Here is a 27,010-nt window from a genome sequence, read left to right on the forward strand (position 1 = left end):
CCTTCCAATAATCACGTGCCATCTAAGTTATACAGGTATTATTATCCCATTTCACAGATGGGAAAGTAAAATAAAATTGAAACACAGAGCGGCTCCCCTACCCTCCCTACTCCCCTGCGACCCACAGCTCTAAGTGGCAGAGCTCAGTGGAAAGGTAGGCCCAGCTCACTCTCCCTGGTATCACTCCGGTATCTCGACCTGCAAACAGAAACGGTGTGCGGACCGGGATGAGAAGTAATCGTCTCATCCAGAGTGAGAAAATGCCTCCAAATTTACATTTTATAGACAAAGAAACTGAAGCTGGAGAAGGAAAATGATTTTTTAAATTAAAAGTGCTAGAGGAACATCAGCTAGCCTTTTCTTCCCCGGCCCTCTGTAGCTGCCAGGTGGATGAAGCAGCTGGGATTCCGGAAGGTCCAGGCAGGGCTCCTTACAGCAGACAGTGGATATGGCTGTTACGGTGGCATTATCCCTGATGAGGGGCTCTAGAAGACACAGGCCTCCCAGCCTCAGGAGGTCCCTCCTGCAACTCTGCAGGCGCCCAGTGTGCCTTTCAGAGCCTGGGAAATGAATTCCAGGTGGGGTCCAACCCTGGGAGTAAAACCAATCCCTTTCTCCCGACACCAGACCTGAAGGTCAGGCCTACCAGCTTTCACAGCGCGCCCCGTGGACCAGTGCATCCCAGCAGGTCCACCCTGGGTCACTCTCAGCCTCTCAAGGACCCACACCCACCCCTACCCCCATCCATGCTGCTTCTGTAGCCCCTCACCGAGGTATGTGGAGCTTCATGAGTGAGACATCCCAAGGAGATTGGTATTTCAAATAGAGGCAACAGGGAGGGAATTCTGGGAAGCCCAAAGAAATGAATCCACCAGGATAGATGTTTTACCCCAGGGCGCTCCCCTGGCATTGACGAAAAGACCCCCTAACCACTAATGATAACCCATTCCCACACTCCACCCCGGGGCCTGTGGAGAGCCGTGCTTCCCAGCTCTCCAGCTCCTGTTGCAAAAGTTGTCACCTGCCAGAGGGACCAGCTTTCATCCCTCCCGCAGGCTGCAGGAGAAATGGGGACACTTAGTAAATGACCAGATTTTTTCAAAGGCGATATCGATAATATACCTGAGGATGTCACCTACATTTTTAGCAGCATTTTCTAGGTAACCTGTGCCAACATAGAAAGGAACACAGCTGGGGACAGGGGGAGGGGAAAGCAGACGACACCACCTATAACTCATCTCTCTCAGTGGGAATGCCAAGGGCTCTGGGAGGCCTCCATCCCCTGCTCTGCCTCTGTGTGTGTGACTTCTGCTGAGTCACTTCGTTTCTCTGGTTTCATACACATACACTCCCACACGCATCTCCCCTTCCGTTTTCACGTGCTGTGGTGAGCACGATAGAATGGAAGCGCAGAAACATTCTGCAAATGCAGCCGTGCTTCTTCGCACGGGCAGGGCCAGAGGCTGGCATGGCGAGCCCCACCACTCCACAAGGCTCATGTGACAGCTGCACTCCGGCCCCTAACAAAGGCCTGGGCTTCTCACAGCCAACAACAGCTGGCCCGTGACCTCATTCTGGGAAGAGGCATGTGCAGCTCAGCTGAGTCCTGCCCAGGGCCCTGTATTCCCTCCCCCACCTCCAGGGTATACCGGCTGGACAAACGATCCCCAGGTACTCTTCTGGACCCGCGTGGTCCCTCGCAGAGATCAGCCTGGTCATCCTCTGGCTCCCCCGGCTCTGGGCTGCATCCCCAGGGCCTCCGCACTCAGCTAGGTGACCATGCTGTCCCCCACCAGCTCCTCCTGTCTCCCCAGATTGGACAGTGATCCCTAACATCCCTCCCTAAGGCACCTGTGCTGACTTCAAATAGGGATTTAGCTCACTTTTGTTTTCCCACCAGGTCCTGAGCTTCAAAGGGCAAGGACTGTGTTTTCAGCATCTCTGTATCCCAAGTGCCCAGCATATCATAGGCCCTTGGTCAATGTCTGCTGAATGAATGAATGCATGTCTGCAGATTCCACCTAAGAGTGGTGGAGGGAAAAGGTGGCCCCTCGGCCAGCAGGTGTGCCGATGTAATGTAAGGGATCAGGGGCCCCAGACATGGCTCTGAGGGCTGGGAGGCACTGCGAGACCTGAATGGTGATGTGGGGCTCTGGGCACGAGTTCACATCTGCTTCAAAGTTCTTTTTCCTTGAAGTTAAAACCCAAGATGTGACCTAGGACATCAGTTCAGCCTCTAAGCTTGCAGTGTGCTTGATACCAGTTAATTTCTATGGCGACTGAGCTCTGTTTGGGGAAAATCCTTTTCTTCTTCTTCCATGGTACAACTTCCATTGCCATAAACGCCGTGCAAGTAGTCACGCGGGGAGGTTATTTTTAAAATGACCACAGCTATCATTTATTGCCTGCTGTGTGCCAGGTACTACACTACATGCCTTACATAGGTCCCTTGCCCAAGGTCCCGCAGCTTACATGGTAAAGCCAGAATTTAGCCCCAGAACTGACTCTACCCACTATTCCCAACGTCGAAAGAAAGCTCTTTCTAGATTGGGGTGAGGGGCAGGGGTGAGAGAAAACATTTCTACTTCTTCTCAATAGGAGCATTATTCCCAGGGCTTTACTGTCCAATAGCCACGTGTGGCTTTTTAAATTTAAATTAATTAAAATCAAATAAAATTGAAAGTTCAGGTCCTCAGCCTCACCCGCGACAGTTAAGGGCTCGACAGCCACACGTGGCTGGTGGCCATGGTTTTGGGTAGCACAGATACAGAACGTTTCATCATCACAGAAAGTTCCCCTGGACGGTGCTGCTCTAGGGTACCTCCCCCTCCAGATCTGAGTGACCCGGGAGACACCATTCTCTTTTTAATCCAGAGGTCAGCCCATGGGGACCCATTCATGTCCCTCCCTCCGCTAGGATCTAGTAAGAGCAGTGATATGTGAAAACATACTATCTTCGGCCACAACACTCCTCCTCTTGCCAAAGGTCAAGGATAGTTCTTTACCAAACCCAAATTACTTTAAAAAGAAAAAGCAAAGGCCTCGGCAGCAGCCCCTACTCCTGCCAGGCGCTCTCTACGAAGTCCCTGCTGGTCCCCCTCTCTCCCCTGGTCAGGGCACCTCTCCCTGCAGCTCCCTGGGGCTGGGCAGCAGGGAACAACACCCTCCCGAGCAGGCTGCCGTCTGGCCAGCTGACTCGAAGCTCACGTTCCTTGCCAAGGATGAGTATTTTCCCGGTACCTAAGTCATTTGTCTTAGCTGCCAGGCTGTCCCTAACAAAGGACACAAGGGTGACGAGGGCAGTTCCTGGAACTCCAGCCCCACCAAGCTCATCTGGTGTGTTGCAAGCTTGGCCCTGGGTCCCCACCGCAGACAGGAACTTACCTGGCTGTGGACAGGCTATAAATAAGTCTTTTAAGATCTTGGTTTATTTACTCATGGCTGTTTTCTGTTCCCCCATGCAAGCCTTTCATCTCAGCATGCTCCGGAACATTTTGAACTGTAAACCACAAGGATAGGTCTGACCTTCTTGTCTTTGATTTTTATGGCGTGTCTTTTCCTAAATTTTCTCTGACCTAGTTTATTTTTAAATGAAAGGGAATTAAAATTGAAGTTGACAATGCCAGGCCTCCCTCGGAGAAGAAGACTGCCATCGTGACAGCGGAAGAGGTTTAGGCTAACAGGAGACCTGGGACCTGCCATCCACTTGCAACGTGACCCGCTGGACTAGTCCCACCGTCCCCCTCCCCCTCCCCTATATCACTGCCCTGCCCAGGTCTTAACTCGAGGTGAGATGGTGAATAAGAATGCCTTGCTGACAGAGCTGGAGCTGGGAACGATTTGTTGAAGAGTTGACCGTATAGATTGTTCCAAGCTGTGTATCAAAATGAGTTTCCACGAAGGCCCAGGAGCTCTTCAAGGGCAGGGTCTGTGACTGCTAGGGACTGCATTGTGTCCCCGCAAATTCATATGTTGAAGCCCTACCCTCAATGTGGTGGCATCTGGAGATGGAGCCTTTGGGAGGCAATTAAGAATTAGGTTTAAATGAAGTCGTGAGAGTGAGGTTCGCCTGGTGAGATCAGTGTCTAAGAAGAGGAAGAGAGAGACCAGGTCCTTTCTCTCTCTCTCTTTTACTTCTCCCCCACTCCTTCCCACCCTCCCACCATGTGAAAACACCGAGAAAAGGTGGTCGTCTGCAAGCCAGTCTGCAAGCCAGGAACCGTGCCCTCACCAGGAGAAGAATCTGCCAGCACCTTGCTCTCGGACTGCCAGCCTCCCGGACTGTGAGAAATGCATGTCTGTCATTAAAGCTCCCAGCCTGTGGCGGCGTTACGCTGGCCCGAGCCGACCAAGACAATGGCTTATTCATCACAGCGTCCCTGAGGTCTGACACAGTGCCTGGCACGCCGGAGGCTTGTTTAGTAAATCATTGCTGTGCCACCCTGCCATCCCAACCTGGTCAATGGGACGTGCACCTCGGTAATTCTTCACTCTGATGGACTTGGCCTTGTCCCCATTGTGACCCAAAGCACCCATTTTTGAAGAGGTAGGTCACCTGGGGTCAGTGAACAGGTGTTCATTCTCACGACTTTGGTGGGAGAGGGGAGCTGTAATCAGACCTCATTAACCCCAAGTCTTACCAGTGCAGCTGCTTGATTGATCTGATCATTAAACACAGGCCATTTGGGAACGATAACACTTTCTATTGTATGGAAACTCCTGCTCAGCTGACCTCTTCAGTATCTGCCTGCCCTGCCCCTCAGGAACCTGGTTCAACAGGGCTCTAATGCAGACGTGGTACCTCTGGGATGTTTCCTGGAGGAGCAGGGCTTGCTCGAGTTGGCCTCAGAATTTGAGGAAGCAAATACCCCATCATTAAAGTGGGTTTTGATGAGATCCCAAGCATTTTGCTTCCCTGAGCAGGGCAGGCTGGGGGAGGAGCTGCAGGAGAGGGGCAGGGCATTGCAGGGAGACAGGGGGGCACCTAGGGCTGGGTCAGAGAGCGTGCTTAGGAAAACCCTTCTGATTTGGCTCCCGGCTGGTCCTCAGACCTGAACAGATGGGCACAGCTCACCCATTCGTGAGCTTTCACACAGCATGGTTTGTGACCTGGAGGCCTGGACCATGAGTCAGCGGCCGTGGCTGAACATTCACCACCACCAGACTTGTGTTACCCAGCTAAGCTGGATCACCTCCATATGACTTTTTGTGATGCTACAACACTTAGAGCTCCTGCCAGATGACAGGGATTAAACAAAACCTGAGAAGAGGGGTGACCGGAAGCCAGGGTGACAGCACAGCTCCTGGAGAAGATAACACTTCTCTGAGTTCAAGGGAGAACCAGGCGGGCCCCTGGAGGCAGGAAGGCACAGTTTCTCCTCCTACAGAATCACCCTAGGGTTCCCCTTTTTCCTCCCACTTCCCAGCTATCCAACCCTGGTACCCCAATACCCACCCCCTCTGCAATCCCCTCCCCTCCTGTGGGAAGAACATGGTCCAAGGCTACAGCCAGGCTGGAGCCCTGGGCTCTTCTGCTAGCACTAGGGCCCCAGCCGACCCTGCTTTTGGAAGGGTATGAGGAGTGACTTCTGAGGGGCTAGAGGTCAAGGGGGGTATGTGGGAAGTGATCAAATTGTCTTGGAGAGGAAACAGGGGAAGAGAATACTGCCCTCCACCCCCAGCAAGAACTGGCCATGGGGACTGGCTACGCTCATGGCCAAAGCTCCCTGCCCTCGTCCTGGGGCAAATGGATCCTTCCAAGCACACAAGGACCCAGAGAACAGGAAGGGTGGCTTAGAAAGGAGACCACAGGAGACAATCAATCCTTCATTTCTCTCTTCTGCAACACCGGCGTTGATAAGGATCCCGGGCAGTGCCCACCGAGTCAGAGCAGCACATTCGCTGCTCTCCTGCTGCAGGTCCCTCCCCAAGGTACCAAACCCCAGCTGAGACCACCCCCGCCCCCCGAGTCCCAGCCCCTGACCATCACACACACACACACACACACACACACACACACACACACACACACACCAGTCCTAGGGTCAAGCCGGCCACCACAGCACCCTGGGCAGCGGGGCACTCAGCGTTGAGGACCATCAAACCATTCCCTCCTTCCAAAAACATGTCTTGAATAGCCATTAAGTGCAGGGCACTGGCCTCGCACGGGCATAGACGTGCCCCTCCCCAGCCCCAGCTCCCATCTGGGTATCACTCAGTCTGTTGAGACTTCCCCCACAGGGACGCCCCTGCGCTATCTGGCAGCTGAGCGCGGCTGGCTGGTGCCACAGCTGACCAGTCCAGACCTGCGCCATCTCACCCAGGGAGCCTCGCCCAGGGCCGTCGACAGCCCCCGCACTCAGTGCCCGAGGGCTGCGGTCCCACCTCCGAGGAAGGACACAGACGGGCCTCAACCATCACAGACACATCCAGGCTCCAGGGTGAGGATGTCTGATCTTACCTCCTCCCTCAGCCCTTCCCGGGACTTTTCCCGGTCCCCGTTTTGGGATGCTTGTGGAATTCTGTTCTCAGGTCTGAGAGCCTTGAAGAAAGCACCTTTTGATAGGGTCTCACCCCCTGGGGTTCTAAAAGCCACCATTCCTGGTCATTCCCCACACGCACCACGCAAGCATCCCACCCCGCCCATGGGTCTGCTTGGGTCCAGGCCCCCTAGAGCGCCGCGCCCTTGGCGCTGGGGGTGGGCGCCAGGGCGCCCCGGTGAACGCGCTGGTGCTTGAGCAGGTGCTGCTTCTGGCTGAAGCCGCGGCCGCAGGAGGTACACAGGTAGGGCCGCTCGCCCGTGTGGTTGCGCCGGTGGCGCGTCAGGTTCGGCTTCTGGCTGAAGCGGCGCCCGCACTCGGGGCACGGGTAGGGCCGCTCGCCCGTGTGGATGCGCTGGTGGATGGTGAGCGCCGACCACCAAGAGAAGCTCTTGCCGCACTCGTTGCAGATGAACTGGCGCGGCTCGCCCGGCCCGCCCGCCCGCGCCCGGCCCCACGGCACGTCCCCGGGCCCCCGGGCCGGCGAGGGGCCGTGCGGCGGCGGCGGCAACAGGCCGGGGGCGCCCTGGGCGGGCGGCTCGGCGGCGCCGGCGTGGGCTTGCTGGTGGGCCCGCAGCGCGGCGCGGCTGGGGCGCGGCGCGGCCGGGGCGCCGGGCAGGTGCGTGCGCTGGTGCTTGAGCAGGTGCTGCTTCTGGCGGAAGCTGCGGCCGCAGTGCGCGCAGGGGTGCGGCCGCTCGCCCGTGTGGTTGCGCAGGTGGCGCGTCAGGTTGGGCTTCTGGCTGAAGCGGCGCCCGCACTCGGGGCACGGGTAGGGCCGCTCGCCGGTGTGGATGCGCTGGTGGATGTTCAGCGACGACCACCACGAGAAGCTCTTGCCGCACTCGTTGCAGATGAACTGGCGCGGCTCGGCGGGGGCGGCGGTCCGGGCCCCGGGCTGGCGCCACCAGCTCTGGCAGAGCCCCAGCCAGGCCCACTCGGGGCGCCCCCGCCGGGGCCCCGGCCGCGGGCGACAGCCCCGATGGGCCGTGGCGTCCCGGAGCAGCGCCTGCAGCCCGGCGCGGGCGCCCTGGCGGTCCCGGGCGTGCGCGCGCTGGTGGATGCGGAGGCCCACCTGGTGGCGGAAGCAGCGCTCGCACTCGGGGCACGGGTGGCTGGCGGGCCGGGAGTGGGTCTTCTGGTGCTTGAGCAGGTGCTGCTTCTGGCTAAAGCGCCGAGCGCACTCGGGGCAGCAGAAGGGCCGCTCGCCCGTGTGGTGCCGCTGGTGGCGCGCCAGGTTGGGCTTCTGGCTGAAGCTCTTGCCGCACTTGCCGCACGGGTACGGCTTCTCGCCGGTGTGGGTGCGCTGGTGGATCTTCAAGGACGACCACCAGCTGAACCTCTTCCCGCAGTCCGGGCACACGAAGTGACCCTCGCCGGCAGAAAGAGCGGGGCTCAGGGGGCTGGCGGTCACCCCCGGAGCCCGGCCTGCCGGCCCGCCGTCCTGCTCAAGGGGAGGGCCCCACCTTGGACCCCCAGTCTCCTCCTGTCCCCCCCAGGCTCGAGGCTTCCCCACGGTCTGGCATGGCGGGAGGCTCCGACGCTGCTGGAAAATGTTCTCCTTATCCTTCTGGCAAAGCGCGGCCTGTGGCCCCAGCGTCTGCAGCAGCCATTCTGGCTTCTCTTGCTTGATCTTCATGACCAGCACATCTCCTGCCGGAGGCGAAGGGAGAGAGACGGGGAGAGTCATTCGGTGCTCGGTGGGGTGGAGGGAAAGGGCGGGAGGGAGGGAAGAAGAGTCAGGAGGGCAGAGCTTGGCAGAAAATAGGGCGGGAGAAAAGGATGCAGAAGGAAGAAGAGAGGAGGGAGGGTGGACAGGACAATAAAGCGGGGATTGGGGTGTGCAGGAGGGCAAAGAAAAAAGACAAGAAAGAAACGATAGGTGAGCGTTGCTGTGCCAACGACCCCGCCGCCCGCCTCCTCCACCCTGAGGCCCAGGGGATGCAGAGAAGGTAAAGAAGCCAATCCAGGGAAGTCTTCCGGCCCAGGAAGCAAGCAGAAAGTGGCCAAGTTTCAAAACTTCTCCTTCTCTTCCTAAGGGGATGGACGTGCAGGACACTTGCTGGACGAGTGCACGTCCAGTCCCCCCCCCAGGGGTTGGGCAGCCAAGCCCCGCATCACTGCCAGGCCTCTCCGGGGCAGCAGCCGTGGTGCGTGAGCACCTTACCTTCTTGGCAGCCTCACCTTTCTTCAACAAAGCCATGCACAAGAAAGTAGGCCAGAAAGGTCTCAGCGCCCAGAATAGGTGTTGCCTCGTCCTTGTACTAAACGAATCCCACACACCAGCAGCACACTCTGCTGCTAAGCCACCCCTTACACTGTGCTCAGGTCAGGAGGGCGCTTTGCTTCTGGGCTCATGGACACAAGCTGTGATGGAAAAGGTTTGCTATAGACACTGCATACGGACTGATTCCATTTATACGTAGGTCAAAAGCTGCCAACTAATGGATGAGTTAGAAGGGTAATGGCCCCCTGATAGAGGGCACTGTGGTTGGAAGGGGGCCTGGGGTACTTCTGGGGCTCTGGCAACGTTCTCCTTCTGGGTCTGGGTGCTGGTTACATGGGCGTGTTCACCTGGAGAATTTGTACAGCCCGCGACCTGTGCACTTTTCTGTGTTATACTTCAAGAAAAAGTTTATGTTCAATAAAAAATAAATGAAACAGTTGTGAACAAAGAAGAGAAACTCTAGACAACAGTTGCCAATCCACCTGCCAATGCAGGGGACACGGGTTCAATCCCTGGTCCGGGATGAGTCCACACCCCGCGGAGCAACTAAGCCCACACACCACAACTGCTGAGCCTGTGCTCTAGAGCCTGCGAGCCACAACTACTGAAGTTGGAGCGCCTAGAGCCTGTGCTCCTCAACAAGAGAAGCCACCACAGTGAGAAGCCTGCGCACCGCAACAAAGAGTAGCCCCCGCTCAACACAACTAGAGAAAGCCCCCACGCAGCAACAAGACCCAACGCAGCCGAAAAAAAAAAACCCGCTGCCAATATTAAAAAGACAACAAAGTAAACCCCAAGGAAGTAAGAGGAAGGAATTAATAAAGACAAAAGCAGAGATGATAGGATAAAGGGAACACAAAGATATAAAAAGGATTCTGATAAATCCCAAAATACCATGTATAGACATTATATCAATTTGAAAAATCTATGTAAAATGATTTTGCAAGAAAAATAAATTAACAAAACAGACTCAAGAAAAGGTAGAAACCATGTCTATAGAAACAATTAGAAGAGACTGAAAAGAAAACTAAAGTTCAACCTCGAAAATGGGTAACAGGCCCCTGAACCGTACAAAGAGGTTCTACTAAAACTTCACGGGAAGGACTATTCCCAGCTTACATAAACTGTGACCATGACTAGGGCAGGGGGAGGGGGGAAGCTTACATGTTAACATGACCCAGAATAAGACAAGGGTGGGGTAGGCAGGGAATTATAGGTTTATCGTTCTTTGAAAGTAGATGCAAAAAACAAACAAGCAAAAACACTGGCAAAGCAAGTTTGGCAGTGCTAAGAGAACAACCTATCCTGGCTTTGCTGGATCTTCTACAGGAAAGCGAAGATGACTCAACACAGTTCATGACATTAACCTTTTAAAACATTAGAAGCCTTATACTATCTCAATAGATGTGAAAAAGTCCCATGATAAAATGCAACATCATTTCTGGAGGGAGAGAAGGAAAAGGGAAAGGAGGGAGGGGGAAAGACAAAAGGAAGGAAGGAAGCTCTTAGCAAACTAGGAACATAAGGACATTTTCTCAGGTTGACAAAGGAGCTGTATTAGAAACTGCAGCAAATGTTATAACTGAAGGCAAAAGATTAGAAGCCTATTCAAGTTAGGAACAAGGTGAAAAAAGAAAGATATATATAAATATTGGAAAGGAGGAGAGAACTGTCATTTGCTGATAATTATTAACCTAGAATGTGCATGAGAATCCACTGATGAAGTTTTAGAAATAAAAGTTTCAACAAAACTGCCAGATAAAAAACATTAAAATTCATAACTTTTTAGAATGGCAATAAAGTAACTGTAAGTATACCTAATATACAAGCAAAACATAAAGAAAACTATTAAACTTTACTGAAGAGATAAAATGTAAATAAAAAAACAGGTACCTCATATTCCTAGATAAGAAGCTCTCCATTCCGAAATGTTTCAGTTCAGTGTAATCCTAATTAAGTAAATTATAACATTTACTATGTGTGTAAATCACCCAGAAATTCTAAAAATGAGCAAGGAAGAATTTGGCTTATGCAACATTAAAAGCTAAAATACTATCACCACACACCCATTAGAATGGCTAAAATCCAAAACACGACAACACCAAACGCTGACAGGGCTGTACAGCAACAGGAACTCTCATTCATTGCTGGTGGGAATGCAAAATGTTAAGGCCACTTTGGAAGACAGTTTGTCTGTTTCTTACAAAACTGAAGATACTCTTACCATACGATCCAACAAATCACTCTCCTACGTATTCACCCAAAGGAGTTGAAAACTTATGTTCACACAAAAACCTGCGCACAGATGTTTATAGCAGCTTTATTGATAACAGTCAAAACGTGGAAGCATCCAAGCGATGTCCTTCATTGGGTGCATGGATAAACAGTGGTACACCATACAATGGAGTATTATTCAGTGATAAAAAGAAATGAGATCTCAAGTCATGAAACGACATGGAGGAAACTTAAATGCATATGACTAAGTGAAAGAAGCCAATCTGAAAAGGCTACACACTGTATGATTCCAACTATATGACATTCTGGAAAAGGCAAAACTGTGGAGACAGTAAAAAGATCAGTGGTTGCCAGGGGTTGAAGGGTCAGGGGGAAAGGGACGAATAGGCAGAGCACAGAGGATTTTTAGGGCAGTGAAACTCCTCTGCCTGATACTGTAACGGTAGGTACAGGACATTAAGCATCTGTCCACAGAATGTACAACACAAAGAGTGGACCCTAATGCAAACTATGGACTTTATTTAATACAAATGTGTTAATAAAGGTTCATCTATTGTAAAAAAAATGCACCGTTCTAATGCAAAATGTTAATAACAGGAGAAACTGTAGAGAAGGGTATAGGGCAGTCTTTGTCCTTTCTGCACATTTTCTCTGTAAACCTAATACTGCTCTAAAAAATAAAGTCCATTTAATAAAAGTCTTGACTGATGCAGTTGTATTGACGGGGCTGTCCCATAGTGAGCCAGGTGAGGTGAGGCTGTGAGAGTCCCTCCCACCAAAAAAAAAAAAAAAAAAAAGCTAAAAACAATCATTAAAAGTGTAGAATACACATAACTGACAGATACATCAAAAGAACAGAAAAGTTTGATATGCGATACAAGGTAGCATTCCAAGTCAACACTGAAAGGCTGGCCTATTCATCAATTTAGGACCAACTAACTCTCCATTTGGGAAAAATATTCAAGTTAGATTTGTAGTTCATACTGTTTATAAAAATCAGTTCCAGATGCATTTAAGTGCTGGTTTACAAGAAGCAAATACAGTATTAGAAGAATTAGGAGAATTTGTTTAGAATCTAGAGGTAATTGATAATCTTCTTAAACAGGTTGCAAAACATAAAAACTAAATTTAAAACCCCTGTACGACAAAGGATACTGCATATGAGCGAACTAGAAATGATTGTGCGGGGCAGCCTTTTCCAACAGAGCTTTCCACAGAGTGAAAACATTTTACATCCGAGCTCTCTGATACATGCGGCCTCTAGCCACAGGTGGTTACAGAGCACTTGGAATGTGGCTAGTACCACCGAGGAACTGAACTTACTTTTTTAAATTTAAATTAATTTAAATCTAAATTTAAATTTAAATAACCATATGTGGCTATTGGCCACCTACTGGACAGCACACGTCTAGGAGAACATATGTGCAGATATATGACAGACCAAGGATTAATATCCAGAGCATATAAAGGACTCCTATAGACAGGATGAAAAGAGGTGCACCCTCGCTAGCAATCAGCAAAGTGCAAAATAACAGTGTAGCATCTTTTCACCCATCACAGCAGCAAATATTGAAGAGGTTGATAATATCCCGACTTAACAATACACATGGAAATTACATAGGAGGGTAAGTACAACATGGATATGCTGGGGGCCTAAACGAATTCAGACTCTCTGAGGACGACTTGACAGTGCTTATTAAAATTATAAATGTGTACAATCTTCCGCCTCTTCCACCCAGCAATTTCACTCCAGGTGTTATATCCTAAGAAATACATATGAGTCCAAAGAGGAACATCTAAGTATATTCACTGAAGTGCTATCTGTAATTAGGAAAAAGGGGGAAAACAACCTAATTACCCATCAATAATAGTCTAATAAAATTTTCACTCCCTTCATAATGTGGAATACTATGCAGCAGTTGAAAAGAGCTATATAGGCGAATGTGAAAAGATTTCGAAAACATTTTAAGAGAGAAAAAAAAAATTGAAAATCAGTATCAGTCGTCTGATCCAACTTATGGAAAATAAAACCATCCCTCTCTGTGTACATACACATGCCCGATCCAGGACGGTTCACGCCAAACCCAAGATGGTGGCCACCCTGCAGGTGGTATGGACCATAGCAGGATTAGATGGGGAAGTCAAAGGGGACTCACACTTTCTATGTGTTATTTGAATATTCTCATAAAAATTCAAACATTATAATTTTTAAGTCTTTAAAATATCTTAGGAAATAAAGAGAAAACCTCCCCTCTAATCCGGTGGCCTTTAGTTTTGAGGCCAAAGAGCTCTGCTCCACTCCACAGCCTGACTGGCCACATGGGGGCAAAGAAACCGATGTGGTGCCCATGGGGTCGGAGGTGGGAGGGTGGGAGTGTCACAGAAAGCACCTGCAAGGGGCCAGCTTTCCACCTGGCGAAACGACGCCGTGAGGCCTCCCCAGATGCTCGATTGTGAGAGGTCATTTTATCAGGAGTAATAATTTGAAAATGAAAGTGGTGATTTAAATTGTGTACTGGCAGGAATCGAAAACCCATGTGTAATGAGTTTCATTGATTCTAAGAATGTTTCCTTAGATGCACTGAATCGTTGGCCAGCGGAAGTATTTAACAGGGCTAGCTGTCCAAATTGGTGGTCATGTAGTGAATCCAAAATATACTCCAGTCAGCGGGGCACCACTGTCCCCAAGTGACAGGGCACCCATTAATGCCCCAGAGCGCCACAAAAGCCACCGCCTTTCCCTGATTAAACCTGACCTTGGTATCCAGCACGGTGGCTGGGTTGTATGAGGAGGCCCTGAAGCCCAGGGGTGGCGCGTGTAGACCTGTGACGTGTGTTGCTGGGACTTCAGTCGTCACGGGCACCTTCCCGTAGGGATCAGGCACTGATACAGAGGAAAACAGGCTTCTGCCTGCCTGTTCCAAAGGTACTGGTCCTCAGTCAGCATAAAAAGCATCAGTTTTTATCTAAATGGTTCAGATAAAATAAAGAGCTGCTGAATGGAGAGCTATTGCTTAATGGGTAGTTTCTGACATTATGGGAAAATTCGAGAAATGGATAGTGGTGATGGCTGTACCACAACGTGAATGTGCTTCATGCCACTGAATTGTACCCTTAAAAATGGTTAAAATGGTAAATTTCATGTTATGTATATTTCACCACAATTTAAAAAAACACATAAAATAAATATAAAGTAAAAGGTACCTGAAAGAGGTAAGCTCCCAATTATCTGAAAGCTCTGGCCTTCCTGAAGAGTCATTCCTTCAGCCTGGCCAGCAGGCGTGGCAGCCTGTGGAGGCTGAGCTCACAGGGGCCCCCAGGCCCCAGTGGCTCCAGGGTCCAGGCCAGTGTTTTTCTACCTCTTCCCAAAGCTGAAGCTGCCGTACGGGGCAGAGAAGGCCCTGGTAGAGCCCATCTCTCACGTCTGAATTAGGATCTCCCTTATGAGTTTACGTGGGCAAAAGGGTCCTTCAGCTGATATGTTTGGAACTGTCTGCCCTAGGTTTTCCTGTAATTACTGTAATGTCAGCCACACACACACACACACACACACACACCTCGAGTGCTCTCAGCGTTCAAAGCGACAGCCCAGGGCAGGGGTTGGGGGGGACTGGGAAGTGGGGTGGCCGAACTCACTGCCGTCTGTGTCAGGACCCAGCCCCAGAACAGTGTGGCATCCATATATCATACTGCCTCCTTTGAGCTGGTGTTTTGTTTCTTTTTTATCCAATTGCCTGATTTTTGTCTCATCTTAGTTCCACTGCAGTGATTGTCCTGGGAGGGCGGGGGCTCTGGGGTCTACGGGGCAACTCCCCTGGAAGGGGTGGGACGTAAAGAAACCTGGTGACTGTGCTGAGCGAGGGGCAGAGTTCCCGGGCCTGGGCCGGTCCCCTCTCCCGGGGCCAGAGCCACCGTGCAGCCCAGCTACACCCAGAACAGCGCCTGCCACAGAGGCTGAGAGCGGGTCTCAGACCAGGGGCTGCTCCATCCCAGAAGCGGGAAGTGGGCGGCTGGGGAGGGGTCTCCACAGGGCACTTCCCACTCTCAGCGGCGCCTGCCCCCTGCCCGGGAGACACCAGCACTAACTGCTGTGTTTCCTCACCACCGGCTCCAAGTGCATCAGCTGACACAGACCGTGAACTGTGTGACCCCGGGAAGCTTAATGGACCGAACTGGAGACACTCTCCTGACCAACCAACAGCAGGGCTTGTTGCGGCCACGTGTCCTCCCCAGAGCGCTGGCTTTCGGTGTGTGATCAGCGCGGACACCAAGCACTCCCTGATCTAGCGCTTGACAGACACCTGATCTTCCCCCAGCAGATTTCTGCACGGGTGTGTGTGTGTGTGTGTGTGTGTGTGTGTGTGTGTTCCTGCCTGGCAAGCACAGGATGGCCTTTGTTAGTTCTTAGCCCCGCCCCCGTCTGTGTTTGCTCCATCCTTGGACGTGACCTCCGTGTCCTGGTCCCACCGTGTGGTTCTACAGGCCACCAGCAACTCCTGCTCAGCTACAGAGGGACGGGGACGACGGGGCTGGGGAGGGGGCCGTGGTGGGCTCCCACCTGCCCCTCGTCTCTTACCTGTGCTGCTGTCACCAGCCAGGCCACTCTCCATCCCCGGAGGCCCCTCAGCATCAGCACGGCGGCTCCCGGCCCGGCCGCCTGCGGGTGAGATGGGAGCAAAGGAAAGAGAGTTGGCCTGTGGGACAAGGACGAATGCCCCTCACAGGAGGCAGTCCCTCTTTTTCAAAAGCTTTTCTATGACCTCTGTCGAAATGAGCAGGATTTTTTTTAAAAGCACATATACCTGCTAGGCAGGTAAAATGCGTATAATTCCCATTTTATGAAGAATAAACTGAGGCCAGAGAGGGCCGCTGACATGCCCCAAGTCACAGAGGTGGCCGAACGGCAGAGCTGGGCAAGGTCCCTGGGCTTCTAACTCCCAGACCAGAGCCTCATGCCCACACTCTCATCACCTGCAGGGTGGGGTGTGAAGGATGCCACAAGAGAGAACCAGGAAACTCAAATAAGTTGAGAGACACCCCCTACCCTGCAACGTGGTCATGAGGACACCCTGGAGGGAAGAACCGTCCCTCCAAAATCGCCAGCCCCCCGTCTCTCAAAGCCCCCGTCCATGTTCCAGTGCAAACCCTTCTGGGGCCTCACAGCCATCCCCCACCCCTGGGCAAGAACACACGTGGCCAACCTGGGTCCTAGGGACCTCATCCCTCATCCACCAATCTGGGGCTCATCTTTTTTTACTCTTCAGTCTTTTGAACATCTCCCGACTGGCTCATTTGGTGCCTGGAACGTGATCGGGACGGGCCCTGCTGCTCTGACCCCTTGGCGCGGCCCCTGCCCCTTCCAGGCCCCAGCCTAAATATCACCTCCTCCGAGTGGCCTTCTCTGGCAACCCCGTGTAAAGTCACAACCCTAACCCCAGCTCCCATTCCTCCCTGACACTTTTCACCACCGGACAGGATATTTACTTTTCTGCTTATTCCCCGACAGGAATGGAGGACAGGACTTCCCGGGCTCACTGCCGAGTGCCAGGGTCCGGGACAGAGCCCGCACGTGGAAGGCACCAAACAGCCATGTGTGGCACCAACATGCTGCTGGTTACGTGCGCTCAGAGATGTGGCAGCTGCACGTGGTGCTGTGGGCGGCCCCCCCCAAGGACGGGGATCTCGTTTCCTATGCCTGTACCCCGACCCCCTGCACTCCCAACAGGCCCCAGCCTCTGCCCCACGAGACGGGAGGCTGGGCTCACGCTGCAGGACCAGGAACCTCTGCTCGGCCACCGCTCGGGCTCGGGGAACCCCGCCTCCCCTTGCTGCACACCTCGGGCCCTGGAGAGCCTCCCAGAAACCCCATTCTAAGGGTCTCCCTGCTTCCTTCTCCCAGGTCCCTTTCCAGCGGCTACTCCGGGGACAGGGACCCAGGCTGGAGATGTGGACCCTGCCCGGAGAGGTGGGGGGCAGGGGTGTCAGGGAGATACGAATCTGAGAAATAGAAAACTCACCCTCCCTGGGGCAGAAAGGGAAAGAGAACCCTCCCCTTTCTTTCAGAGTATTTTCTTTAGAGAACTTCTGATTGGAAGTTCTTTCTCTGCCCCTTTGAGGTGTATATAAATCTTTTTAAAGCTCACTAAGCCTCTTGCCGGCTTTACAACCCAGGACCGTCTTTCTCCAGGACCTGGGAGCCATCTCTCCGAAATGCAAACATCAAGGAAACAGCGGCCAGTGTCCCCTGCCCGTGGGAGGTGGGAGCCTGACTCTCCAGCAGCACCGGGCTCCGGGCTGCAAACCTCCTTCTGTCACCAAGATACAAGAAGTGGATGTTTCCTTTGCACAAAGGCAATTAGCTATCACGCGTGGCCACCCAATTCCAGGCAAATTTAGGGTGAACTCTGTGTGACAAATGGTGCCGTCAAGTCCTCTTACCCGAGGACTGGCTATGCTTTCCCTGGAGAACACGTGTGCAGTGGGGTTGCCCCTGCTGGACTGTGTAACAGGTGAGATTTCTGTCTATAGTCTCTTAGCAAATTGCCTGTGATGTGCACCACATTTCAGTCTAATGCTTATTCAGTTAAAAACTTGTTTTCTTTCTCTCCTACTTTTGCGGGGAGTTTTTCTGAGTTGGCAGGAGATTTGGTTTTTAATTCTATTTCCCCAAAAGGGGTCTGTTACGCACTCCTGCTGTGGGTTACTATAGACACTGAAACCTGCCTGTGGTGCAGAGAAAAGGGGGCCACAAATGAGGGCAGGAGAAGGCCCCCCTCGGGGCCCCTGATGGATGCCAGTGCTCCTGCCTTAGCACCACATTTTCCTTCCAGGTCACTCTGCATCCCAGGCCATGGGGTAGCCTCTCACCAACTGGAGAGTTAATGTCTGCCTAAGGAGACTCAGAGGACTGGTGAACAAAGAGGCCACTTTGATATGGGGAATCTCAGACAGGGGGGTGGAGGCTCGGGCCACAATTCAGGGCGAGGACAGCGGGTGGGACTTGGGCTCATTCACAAAACCCCTACACAACACAACTGAAACCCCTTAAGCCAAATCAAATCAGTCCTACTTGATCCATTCTGTCTTAAGAGGTATTACGAACTCAAAATCGCCTCAGGTGGCAGAAGGGCTTCAATTCTTGGTGACCAATTCACAAGGAGTCACTGAGCTGCACCAGAGTTCATGGTCCGAGAAAGAACAGAAGTCGAAATGGAAGGAAGGGACCCTCATGGGCCCGAGGGGAAGAAGGAAGAAAGGAGAGGGCAGGGGACAGGAGGAGAGGCACAGAGGACAGGAACAGGGGGCAGGGGCTATGTCTTGGGGGCCCATCTCCACCTGTGTGCTCAGGTGGGATGTGTCTGGAAAACAGGCCAACAGGTGTCCTCAGACAAACCCCTGAGACAAGCCGAACGGCAGAAGGTCCCTGCATGTGGCAGCGTCTTTCCAGGCCGGCCAGGCCCCCACACACCCCACCCTGATGCACCGCACTGCACACCTCTTCTCGCCCCACCAGACACATCACTCAGCTGACTGGAGAGAGAGATGCCCAGGGACACGGCGAGCAGGCCGCCCAGCAGAAGACCCCGGCCAGAAAACAGGATGCAACGGGGGCCGATCCCCATCCACCAACGCCCACACCAAATCCCTAAGGCCCACCTGGTCTATCACCCAGCTCCCCGACCCCAAGCTCTGATGACCTTTCCCCTCCCTGCCCAGCAGGTCCCATGGAGGGCGGGACACACGCAGGGGGTGGGTCTCAGGACAGGGCCCCAGTCACCTCCTCCTTCCCAGCCCCTGGCTCTGGGTCAGGCCGCAGTTGGGATGAGAGCCCCTTGACGGGGAGGCTTTGAGGGACAGCTGCCATGACAACTGCCGCGTCACACAAAGCGGGACTGTGGCCTGGGGCAGGTGCTGAGGTCTGGGGGCAGGGAAGGTAACAAAGGGGCTTTGATCTTAGCAGAAATTTGGGGGGAAGGCAGACAGCAGCTGGGGGTGGACGAAGGCCACGGGCCAGGAGAGGCGGTGCAGGGACACGTCTGGGTCACTCCACATCCTCCAGATCTCAGGGCCCTGGACCTTTTCCACCAGCCAAGTACATCTCTCTTCACAGACTCAGGCCCCACATGGGGAAGAAGGAGATGGCACCTCATGTGTCCTCTGTCACCAGTGGAGCGGGGACCGGCCACGTGCCCTCCACCAGTAGCTCAGGCTTTGAGGGATGCATCTCCCAAACTCCAGCCGAAGGCCCAGCTCACAGGCCCTGCTCAGCTAGGAGCCCCACCCAGGGCGACACCATCTGCCACCGTTCACCTATGCGCACAGGAGGCAGTCTTCCCAAGGTACCCTCCCCATCAAGCTGACCGCCCTCACACCAAGTAGGTCAAGTCCCCCGGGGAGCAGCCCAGGCCAGCGTTTGGAAGGGGATGGGCGAGGGCCCGCAGGCTCCAGCTAGCCCTCCCCCTGAGGGCGTGCTCTCGGAGTCCTCCGGGGGGACGCAGGCTCTGTCTGTCCCTCCCTCATTCACTGAGCGGGCGGGGGCTTCCCTGGTCACCTCGGTATTGACCTGGCTCTGGAAAGAAAAAGGGGGTGACCAGCCAAGACTCGGTAGGGACAGGGAGACCAACTGTGAACCAGGCACTCAGCAAGCACCGCCCACTTCATCCTAAGGAGCCACGGCTCAGAGACGTTAAGCAGTTTGCTCAAGGTCACACAGCTAGTAAGTGCTGGAGCCAGGACCGAACGAACTGGGGTGGGCCTGCCCCAGCCAGAGCTCCTGCTCCTGGACCCTGCTGCCTCTAAGAGAAGGTGCAGAGTGTACCAAACCTTAAGCCACCAGGGCCTCCTTTTCAGGAGTCTGGCCTCTAGACCCACACATTGGTTATTTAAGTGTGTATAAATTAAGTTTAAAATTCAGTTTCTCATTCACACTGGCCACGCTTCAAGTGTTCAACAGTCACACGTGGCTAGAGCTACCATAACATCCAGCAGAAAAGATTTCCAGGTTCACGAAGTTCTGCTGGGCAACATTGCACTAGATATAAAGCTCCAGGATGGCGGTGGCCCTGCCTGCCCGGGCCTGAGACGCAGAAGGTGCTCAGCTTATACTGGATGAATGAATAAATGAATGAACGAATGAAAGAAATGGGAGACAGAAGACGGGGCCCCTGTGGCCCCAGTGCTTCATCACCAACAACAAATACCTCAGGACAGGTTAATGATGTCCCCGGCCTGGGAAATGGATTTCAGTTAATATCAGTGGATGTTTCATTTAAAATATACCATCATAGGTGGCTGCCAAGGGGGAGGGGGTTGGGGGAGGGATGGAGTGGGAGGTCAGGGTTAGCAGATGTAAGCTTTTATATATAAATGGATAAACAACAAGGTCCTACTGTAGAGCACAGGGAAGTATATTCAATAATCTGTGATAAACCACAATGGAAAAGAATATTAAAAAAAAGAATGTATACATGTATAACTGAATCACTTTGTTGCACAGCAGAAATTAACACAACATTGTGAATCAACTATGCTTCAATAAAAAATATTGATAGGGGGCTTCGCTGGTGGCGCAGTGGTTGAGAATCTGCCTGCCAATGCAGGGGACACGGGTTCGAGCCCTGGTCTGGGAGGATCCCACATGCCGCGGAGCAACTAAGCCCGTGAGCGACAGCTACTGAGCCTGCGCGTCTGGAGCCCGTGCTCTGCAACAAGAGAGGCCGCGAGAGTGAGAGGCCCGCGCACCGCGATGAAGAGTGGCCCCCGCTCTCCTCAACTAGAGAAAGCCCTCGCACAGAAACGAAGACCCAACACAGCGAAAAATAAATAATAAATAAATAATAAAAATTAAAAAAAAAAAAATTGATAGGGCTTCCCTGGTGGCGCAGTGGTTGAGAATCTGCCTGCCAATGCAGGGGACACGGGTTCGAGCCCTAGTCTGGGAAGATCCCACATGCCGTGGAGCAACTAGGCCCGTGAGCCACAAGTACTGAGCCTGCGCGTCTGGAGCCTGTGCTCCGCAACAAGAGAGGCCGCGATAGTGAGAGGCCCGCGCACCGCGATGAAGAGTGGCCCCCGCTTGCCACAACTGGAGAAAGCCCTCGCACAGAAACGAAGACCCAACACAGCCAAAAATAAAATAAATAAATAAGTAAATAAAAATATTGATAAAATACAGTCATAGGCATACGAGAAGAAACTGATCTAAACACTAAACGCACAAAAACACATCTAGAGACAATCATATCTAACATCCAAGGCGGCTAAGTACACAAATGTTCAAAGATGCAAAAATACAGAGATACTCATACACATGAGAATACCTGCAAAATTGCATATGCAAAGTACAGAGAGACTGCAATATTAAAAAATCCACCGCTACACCTACAGATCCAGAGACACAAGTGTGCCAACGTGAACCGCACGAGCACAAATCGCTCCCCTTCCACGCTGGAGAAGACAGCCATGTGACCCCCTGCTGACACAAGTGCCCTCACAAGCCATGACCATCCCTCCAGGTCCACTGCTCCAGTGGGGATGCAGCCACTGGGAGAGGAAGCGACAGCGGGTGACGGGAACAGTCACTGTTGGGGAGCCGGTGGGGTAAGCTGAGGCGAGGGGGGCGGCGTGAGGCAGCAGCGCTGCAGCTGGAGGGGCACGGAAAGCCCTAGAAAGAGGACAAGGCTCTGCCCGGCAGGCCACGCGGCAGCGGTCTGGCCAGGAGGAGGCGGCAGGCCGTTCCCCTCTCCCCCGGGAACCTGAGCCCCGCAGGGCTGGCTCCTCGGCCGAGTCGGCCCCACTCGCATTGGCTGCCCCTCTCCTCAGACCCACGCACGCCTGGACCCGGAATCAGGGGCCCTGAGTTCCAGCCCACCTGCCCTTGGCAAATCACTTCACCTCTAGGCCTAGGTTCCCAATGGCGAAGGTGACTGAAAGCGCCTGCTCCGGGGGGGGGCTTGCCGTGAGCATCAGGTTGGGGGAAACACTAGACTTTCTAAACAGTCTTTTCTTTCTCTTTCTCGTGGCCTGAGAACAATCCACACCCGAAGGTTCTGAGCCCTCTCTCCAAACACCCCACGGCCAGCTCACTCCTCCCAAACCGTTACCCTTCAAGCTGCTTCAGAACCTCTGGAGGCCCCCGGCGCCCACACAGGAACCCCAAACTCTGCTCAGCAACGGGAGCTGGCCTCGCAGAGGAACCGGGCGTGGACAGCTGTCACGGTCAGGGCTCCCTGCAGAGCAGCTCCGGGTACCGCCTCTCCCGGGAGATGGAGACTGGCTGGGGAGGAGGGCCTCCTCCGGGCCAGGCTGTGGGGCGGGGGTAAGGAGAGCAGGGCCGGGGCTGGGCCCTGAGCGCCAGGCGGGGGGCTGGACTACAGAGCCGTGGACGCTTCTGCCGGCTCAGCTCAGGCGAGCCCCACGGCCTCACACCCCGACTTTGCTGCGGGGAGGAGCTGGTGTAGCCTCTGTCTGCCAGGACTGATCGCGCAGCCCCCGGGCCCTCTCCCAAAGCCAGTCCTACGCGAGCCACTCCTGCACGAGGCCTGGTCCCTGGGCTTGTGCTCTGGCTAATCTCTGGATAATCAGCGCTCTCTCCAGGCATCGGTCCCCCATCCCTGCACCCACCAGACTTCACACCTTCCTCTCCTCCAGCGTTTCTGACCAAGGAGGACACGCAAACCATCCCCAACAAGTGGCTTTAAAATGGTATTGGAAAGGCAGGGCAACTGCTCTTCCCACCTTCTATGGCCCGGTGCCCGAGGACAGACAGGCAGGCCGAGGTCCTAGCCCAGACCAGGTGAGGCGTCACCTCCATCCACCACCTAGAAGCCTGCCTCCACCCCACATCCCAGCATAAGGCATGCCCAGCATCCTTCTACAACTCCCAGAACAATCCCCGAGCCCCTCCAGGGCCCCCACCCCATCCTTCTCTCCCATCCACCTCCCTGCTCCTCCCTCGTTCCTCTCCGACTTCCCGGCTCTACTCACTACCAGATCAGGTGTCCCCATGCACCCTCACTGTTACCTCTTCCAAGCCCTCCCCCTCCGTCCTCCTCCTTCTCCCCATCCCCGCCTTCCTACTCCAGCATTTTCAGACCTCAGCCTCCCAAACACTGTGGTCCTCAGTCCCAGGAGAGGGGACAGCGGTGGGGAGCAAGACGGCGGGGCAGGCCATCGTCCCACAGAAAGACCACACGTAGCAGCAGGAGCCCAGGACAGGGAGGCCAGAGACCTTGGGACCAGCTTTGCTTCTGGTTAGTCACGTGACCCCGGGCCAGCCACTTTCCTTCCCTGGGCCTCAGTTTCCCCATCTGCAAATGGAAATAATGCTTGGTCCTCTGTATAGAACTGTTACATCAAGCAGTGGGAGGGAAACGTTGCGAAAGGACTCCGGAAAATGTTCACAAGGTGCAAGGTGAATTCTTTCTAGGTCACTGCATTGCCATCACCCCCTCCCCACTACCCAGTTGTCAGAACTGATAGGAAGAGCCCAGTTCAGTGACTTCAGTTTGCTTCCACCAGCATTCCCTGGGAACAAGGTCCAGGGCCGGCCAGGGCAGCCAGGGCAGCTGCCTTATCCCATCATGCCCGCCCACCTCCCAGAGGTCCCGGATTCAACCCCATGCCAGTCCCCAAGGCACCTCCTTCCAGGACCCCTGCCCCACCTGCCCTGCCCAACATGCACACCTTTGCTGGGACTGTCACTCCCCCACCTCCCCGCCCCCAGGCCTGTCCCCCACCCATGGCATCCCCATCCCCAGTCTTTGCTCACCTGTCTCCCTTTAGAGGATAGAATGTCACCCATATTCCTCTGCCCCAAATCCAAGACTCAGGAGCCTGCCAGGGCCAGGGGACGCCCATTACTGATCGAAGGCAAGGGATGAAACCAACTGCTAACAACACTTTGGACAGTTGTCACATTTTGATTTATAAACACTTTTTTCACCCTTGCTGCATTCCAAGGAGCTTAGCAAGGATAAGGAGTGTTTCTCCCTTTTTGGATGAGGAAAGCAAGGCCCAGAGGGGACATTCCCTGCCTCAGAGAAAGTTAGAACTCAGGTCTCCTGCCCACCTGGCCCACTCTCCCCTGCAGGCCACCCCCATCCTAGGAAACCTCAGATTCCTCAGCTTAACCCTCACCAGGGGAGCAGGTGCCTAGACCAGCTCTGCACTTGGCCCTGGGCATCCTTTGCCCCTCCAGATGGGACTCACCAGGCCTCTCAAAACTGCCACCACCTTTCACTACCGCAGAGCGCAGCCCTCACTATCCACAGGTCAGTAAATCATACCAGTGCTGTTTTAATACCTCCAGCATCTGCCACCGCTGCTGCCTTAGTTCAGGCCTCAGCCCTGCTCACCTGGAGACTGCGCTGCTCTCATAGCTCATCTTGCCCCTCCAATCCATCCACCACCCAGACTCAAAGCAATTGTCCTAAAATTACAATTTAGACATGTTACTACTTTGCTTAAAACACTTCAGTGGGTCCCCAGCACTTTCGGGCACTGCTGAAAATTTCTTGGCAAGACCGTTTAAAATCTGGCCTCTGCTCATCCTCTCACTGTACCACCAACCTACCCCACTGTCCCCAGATGCAACTCCCTGACCTTGCCGTGTCTAGGGACACCTGTTTTCAGTCTTGGAATACCCTTGCCCAACTCTTCTCTGTCCAGCCCAGATCCAGGATCACTTTCACCAGGAAGCCTTTGTGGATACACCAGGCTCAGTTAGGGGCCCTTCTCTGTTTAACCTGTGCACCCCGCCAACCCAGTACCATCTACATAGTATAATGATACTTTGTCTCCACAAGAAGACTGTAAACATCTTAACACAGGGAGTGTTTCTCTCTCCCCAACACCCAGCACAAGGTCCAGCATGCTGTAAACCATTAATAAAAATTTTAACAAAGGAACATTTAGATAAAAGAAATTTAAGTCCAAAACAGATTAGAAGCATAGAATCATGGAACCTTAGCGTTGAAAGGAGACTAATACCCTCTAATATTTTCATTTTACAGATGAACACCTGGACCCAAAATGCACACCTAATAGTGGAGCCTGGACATAGCCGGCCTCGCGTCGGGGCTATGACCACACCCCACCCCAGGTCTGGTGGACCAAGACACACACCAGGCTCCATCCTCCCAAAGGGCTGGAGGGGGCGGCATCTCTATACCCTCCACCTTCACGAGGGAAGAAACCCCCAGCGCCTACCCCCAGCCCCACTGAGATCTTGGCTCCTATGCCTGTCTTCCTAGAATGGAGGTTTCGGGGAGACCCCTACACAAACATCTCCGATTTCTGTGGTGCTTCCCTCTCATTGTTCTCGCCCCCGATCCTCAGGCCCACTCATTTAATCATGTATTAAGCACCTACTATGTGTCACTCTGCGGCGAGCACTGGGGTTCCCGCCCTGCAGGAACTCGATCTTTGGGGGAGGCTGACACCGCTCCCGAATATCGGGACAGGCTCTGGCAGAGCGCGCCCGGAGGAGCCGGCGGGCAGTCCCCGCGCTCACCTCCGCGCCTCTCCCGCTCTCACGCCCCACTCCAGCTCTGACCCGGCCTGCAGCCCCTTCCCACACACGACCCGGGCCCCTTTCCCCGTGAGCTGTGTGGGGGTGGGGAAAGTTCGGGGCTGAGAGCGCGGGGGGCTCGGGGGACCCCGAGGCCGCCTCCAGCCCGAGTCTGGGTGGAGACAGCGCGGGAGGAGCGGGGCCGGACGCTGGCCCCGCGGCACGGTCCGTCCCTCCGCACGCCCCTCCCCGCCCGGATTCAGAGGGACTCGGAGGGAGGGGACGGGAATAAATACCTTTGACTTTGTGGCTAAGGTTAACGGGAACTGCCACCCCGGGGCGACTTGGGCACTGAGCTCCCCGGCCCCGCCAGTCCCGGGGCAGGCGGGGCGGGCACGCGCCCCTGATTGGCTGGCAGGCCTGGCCATCCCCGGGGCCGCCCAGCCATCTGATTGGCTGCACCTCTCAGATGACCAGCTCAGCCCTATCGGAGAAGCCTGTGGGGCGGCTCCTTTGTTCTCTGGAGCCAATGGCCTGGGTGGGCGGGCTGACCTCGCCTCCCTAGGGGCCAGCCGCGGCCCCGCCAGGCATTAAAGCGTTGGAGTGGGGCGCTGGGCCCGGTCTCCCAGGGGAGGAGGGGCGGGGGCAAGGCCGGATAGCTGGTGATCCGACGGCGCGGCAGCACCCTCTCCTTCTCTCCGCGGAGCTCTCCCTCCCCGTCCAGGCCGCGCAGACGCGCGCTCTGAAACCGATCCAGTCGCTCGGCAACTCTCCGTCCGACGCCTGCGACGCGCCCGCACCGCCCTTGGTGCCGGGATCCGGGGGAACAAGACGCACGAACCCCGCTCCGACGATCACACTCGAGTGTGCATGTGACATGGTTATGGCACTTGGCACTACAGCACACCAGGTGTTAGAGTGAGATGTGCGAGTCTCGTGCGACGGGAGAGAAATCGCCCTCCGCACTCACGCGGTCCTAGGCACGTCGTAGGCGCGTGATAAATGAACCTGGGGTCTCCAGGAGAGACTTAGACATCATTAAATCCAACCCCTCCCTTTTTGTTGAGGAAAGAGCGGCAAACGTTCCTAGGTCGAGTGTTAACTGCTGATTTAGAGGCAGGGTCCAGATGGCCAAGGAGGGTTTTCTGTTCCCAGAGACCTTCAGGAAAGAGAATTTTCACATCTACTCACCCAGATCGGAAGGAAATGCTCCTTTATGTCAATAAAATTCCTCACACTGCTACCTCAAAGGGGGCCGGCCAGCCAGGGCAACTCCCACTGGCAGATTGTCTCCGGAGCTGCCTAGAAACCGCCTTTGGGACAGGAGGTTGATATCGAGAGAAGCTGGCCTCACTCTGAGACTTGCTACAAACCTTACTGTTAAGCCGATGGATCTTATTCTAATCAGTCAGCAGCTGCCTACTAAGCGTTTGCCATGGGCCCAGCTGCTGTTCATTCAGCCTCATAACAGAAACGGGGGACCCAATTCTATCAGTTTTGCCA

At 54.1% G+C, this 27,010-nt stretch overlaps 1 protein-coding gene across 3 annotated transcripts; it reads right to left on the bottom strand.

Moving 5' to 3' along the window:
* Positions 1-6,014: 6,014 nt before the first annotated feature.
* On the bottom strand, positions 6,015-25,897 carry ZNF775 (zinc finger protein 775). Of its 3 annotated transcripts, XM_036864549.1 has the most exons (4): positions 25,804-25,895; positions 15,575-15,655; positions 10,657-10,712; positions 6,015-8,189 (listed from the first exon to the last, which is right to left on the bottom strand). In XM_036864549.1, exon 4 carries the CDS (start codon positions 8,173-8,175, stop codon positions 6,670-6,672), a length of 1,506 nt encoding a protein of 501 aa, XP_036720444.1. In that variant the 5' UTR covers positions 8,176-8,189; positions 10,657-10,712; positions 15,575-15,655; positions 25,804-25,895; the 3' UTR covers positions 6,015-6,669. The 3 variants fall into 3 exon arrangements, with proteins under 3 accessions (XP_036720444.1, XP_036720442.1, XP_036720443.1); XM_036864547.1 differs by lacking the exon at positions 10,657-10,712 and having other exon boundaries at positions 25,804-25,897; XM_036864548.1 differs by lacking the exons at positions 10,657-10,712; positions 25,804-25,895 and adding an exon at positions 25,369-25,477.
* Between the last annotated feature and the right edge of the window lie 1,113 nt (positions 25,898-27,010).

The sequence above is a fragment of the Balaenoptera musculus genome, chromosome 9 (assembly GCF_009873245.2).
Source record: "Balaenoptera musculus isolate JJ_BM4_2016_0621 chromosome 9, mBalMus1.pri.v3, whole genome shotgun sequence".
In the NCBI taxonomy this organism is placed as follows: domain Eukaryota; kingdom Metazoa; phylum Chordata; class Mammalia; order Artiodactyla; family Balaenopteridae; genus Balaenoptera; species Balaenoptera musculus.

Bases quoted from the DNA above. Each gene is read 5' to 3' on its own strand.
- ZNF775 (XM_036864547.1), bottom strand. From the start codon at position 15,608: ATGGAGAGTGGCCTGGCTGGTGACAGCAGCACAG. The intron at 8,190-15,574 runs GTAAGAGACGAG...CGCCTCCGGCAG, and splicing joins GGCTGGTGACAGCAGCACAG to GAGATGTGCTGGTCATGAAG.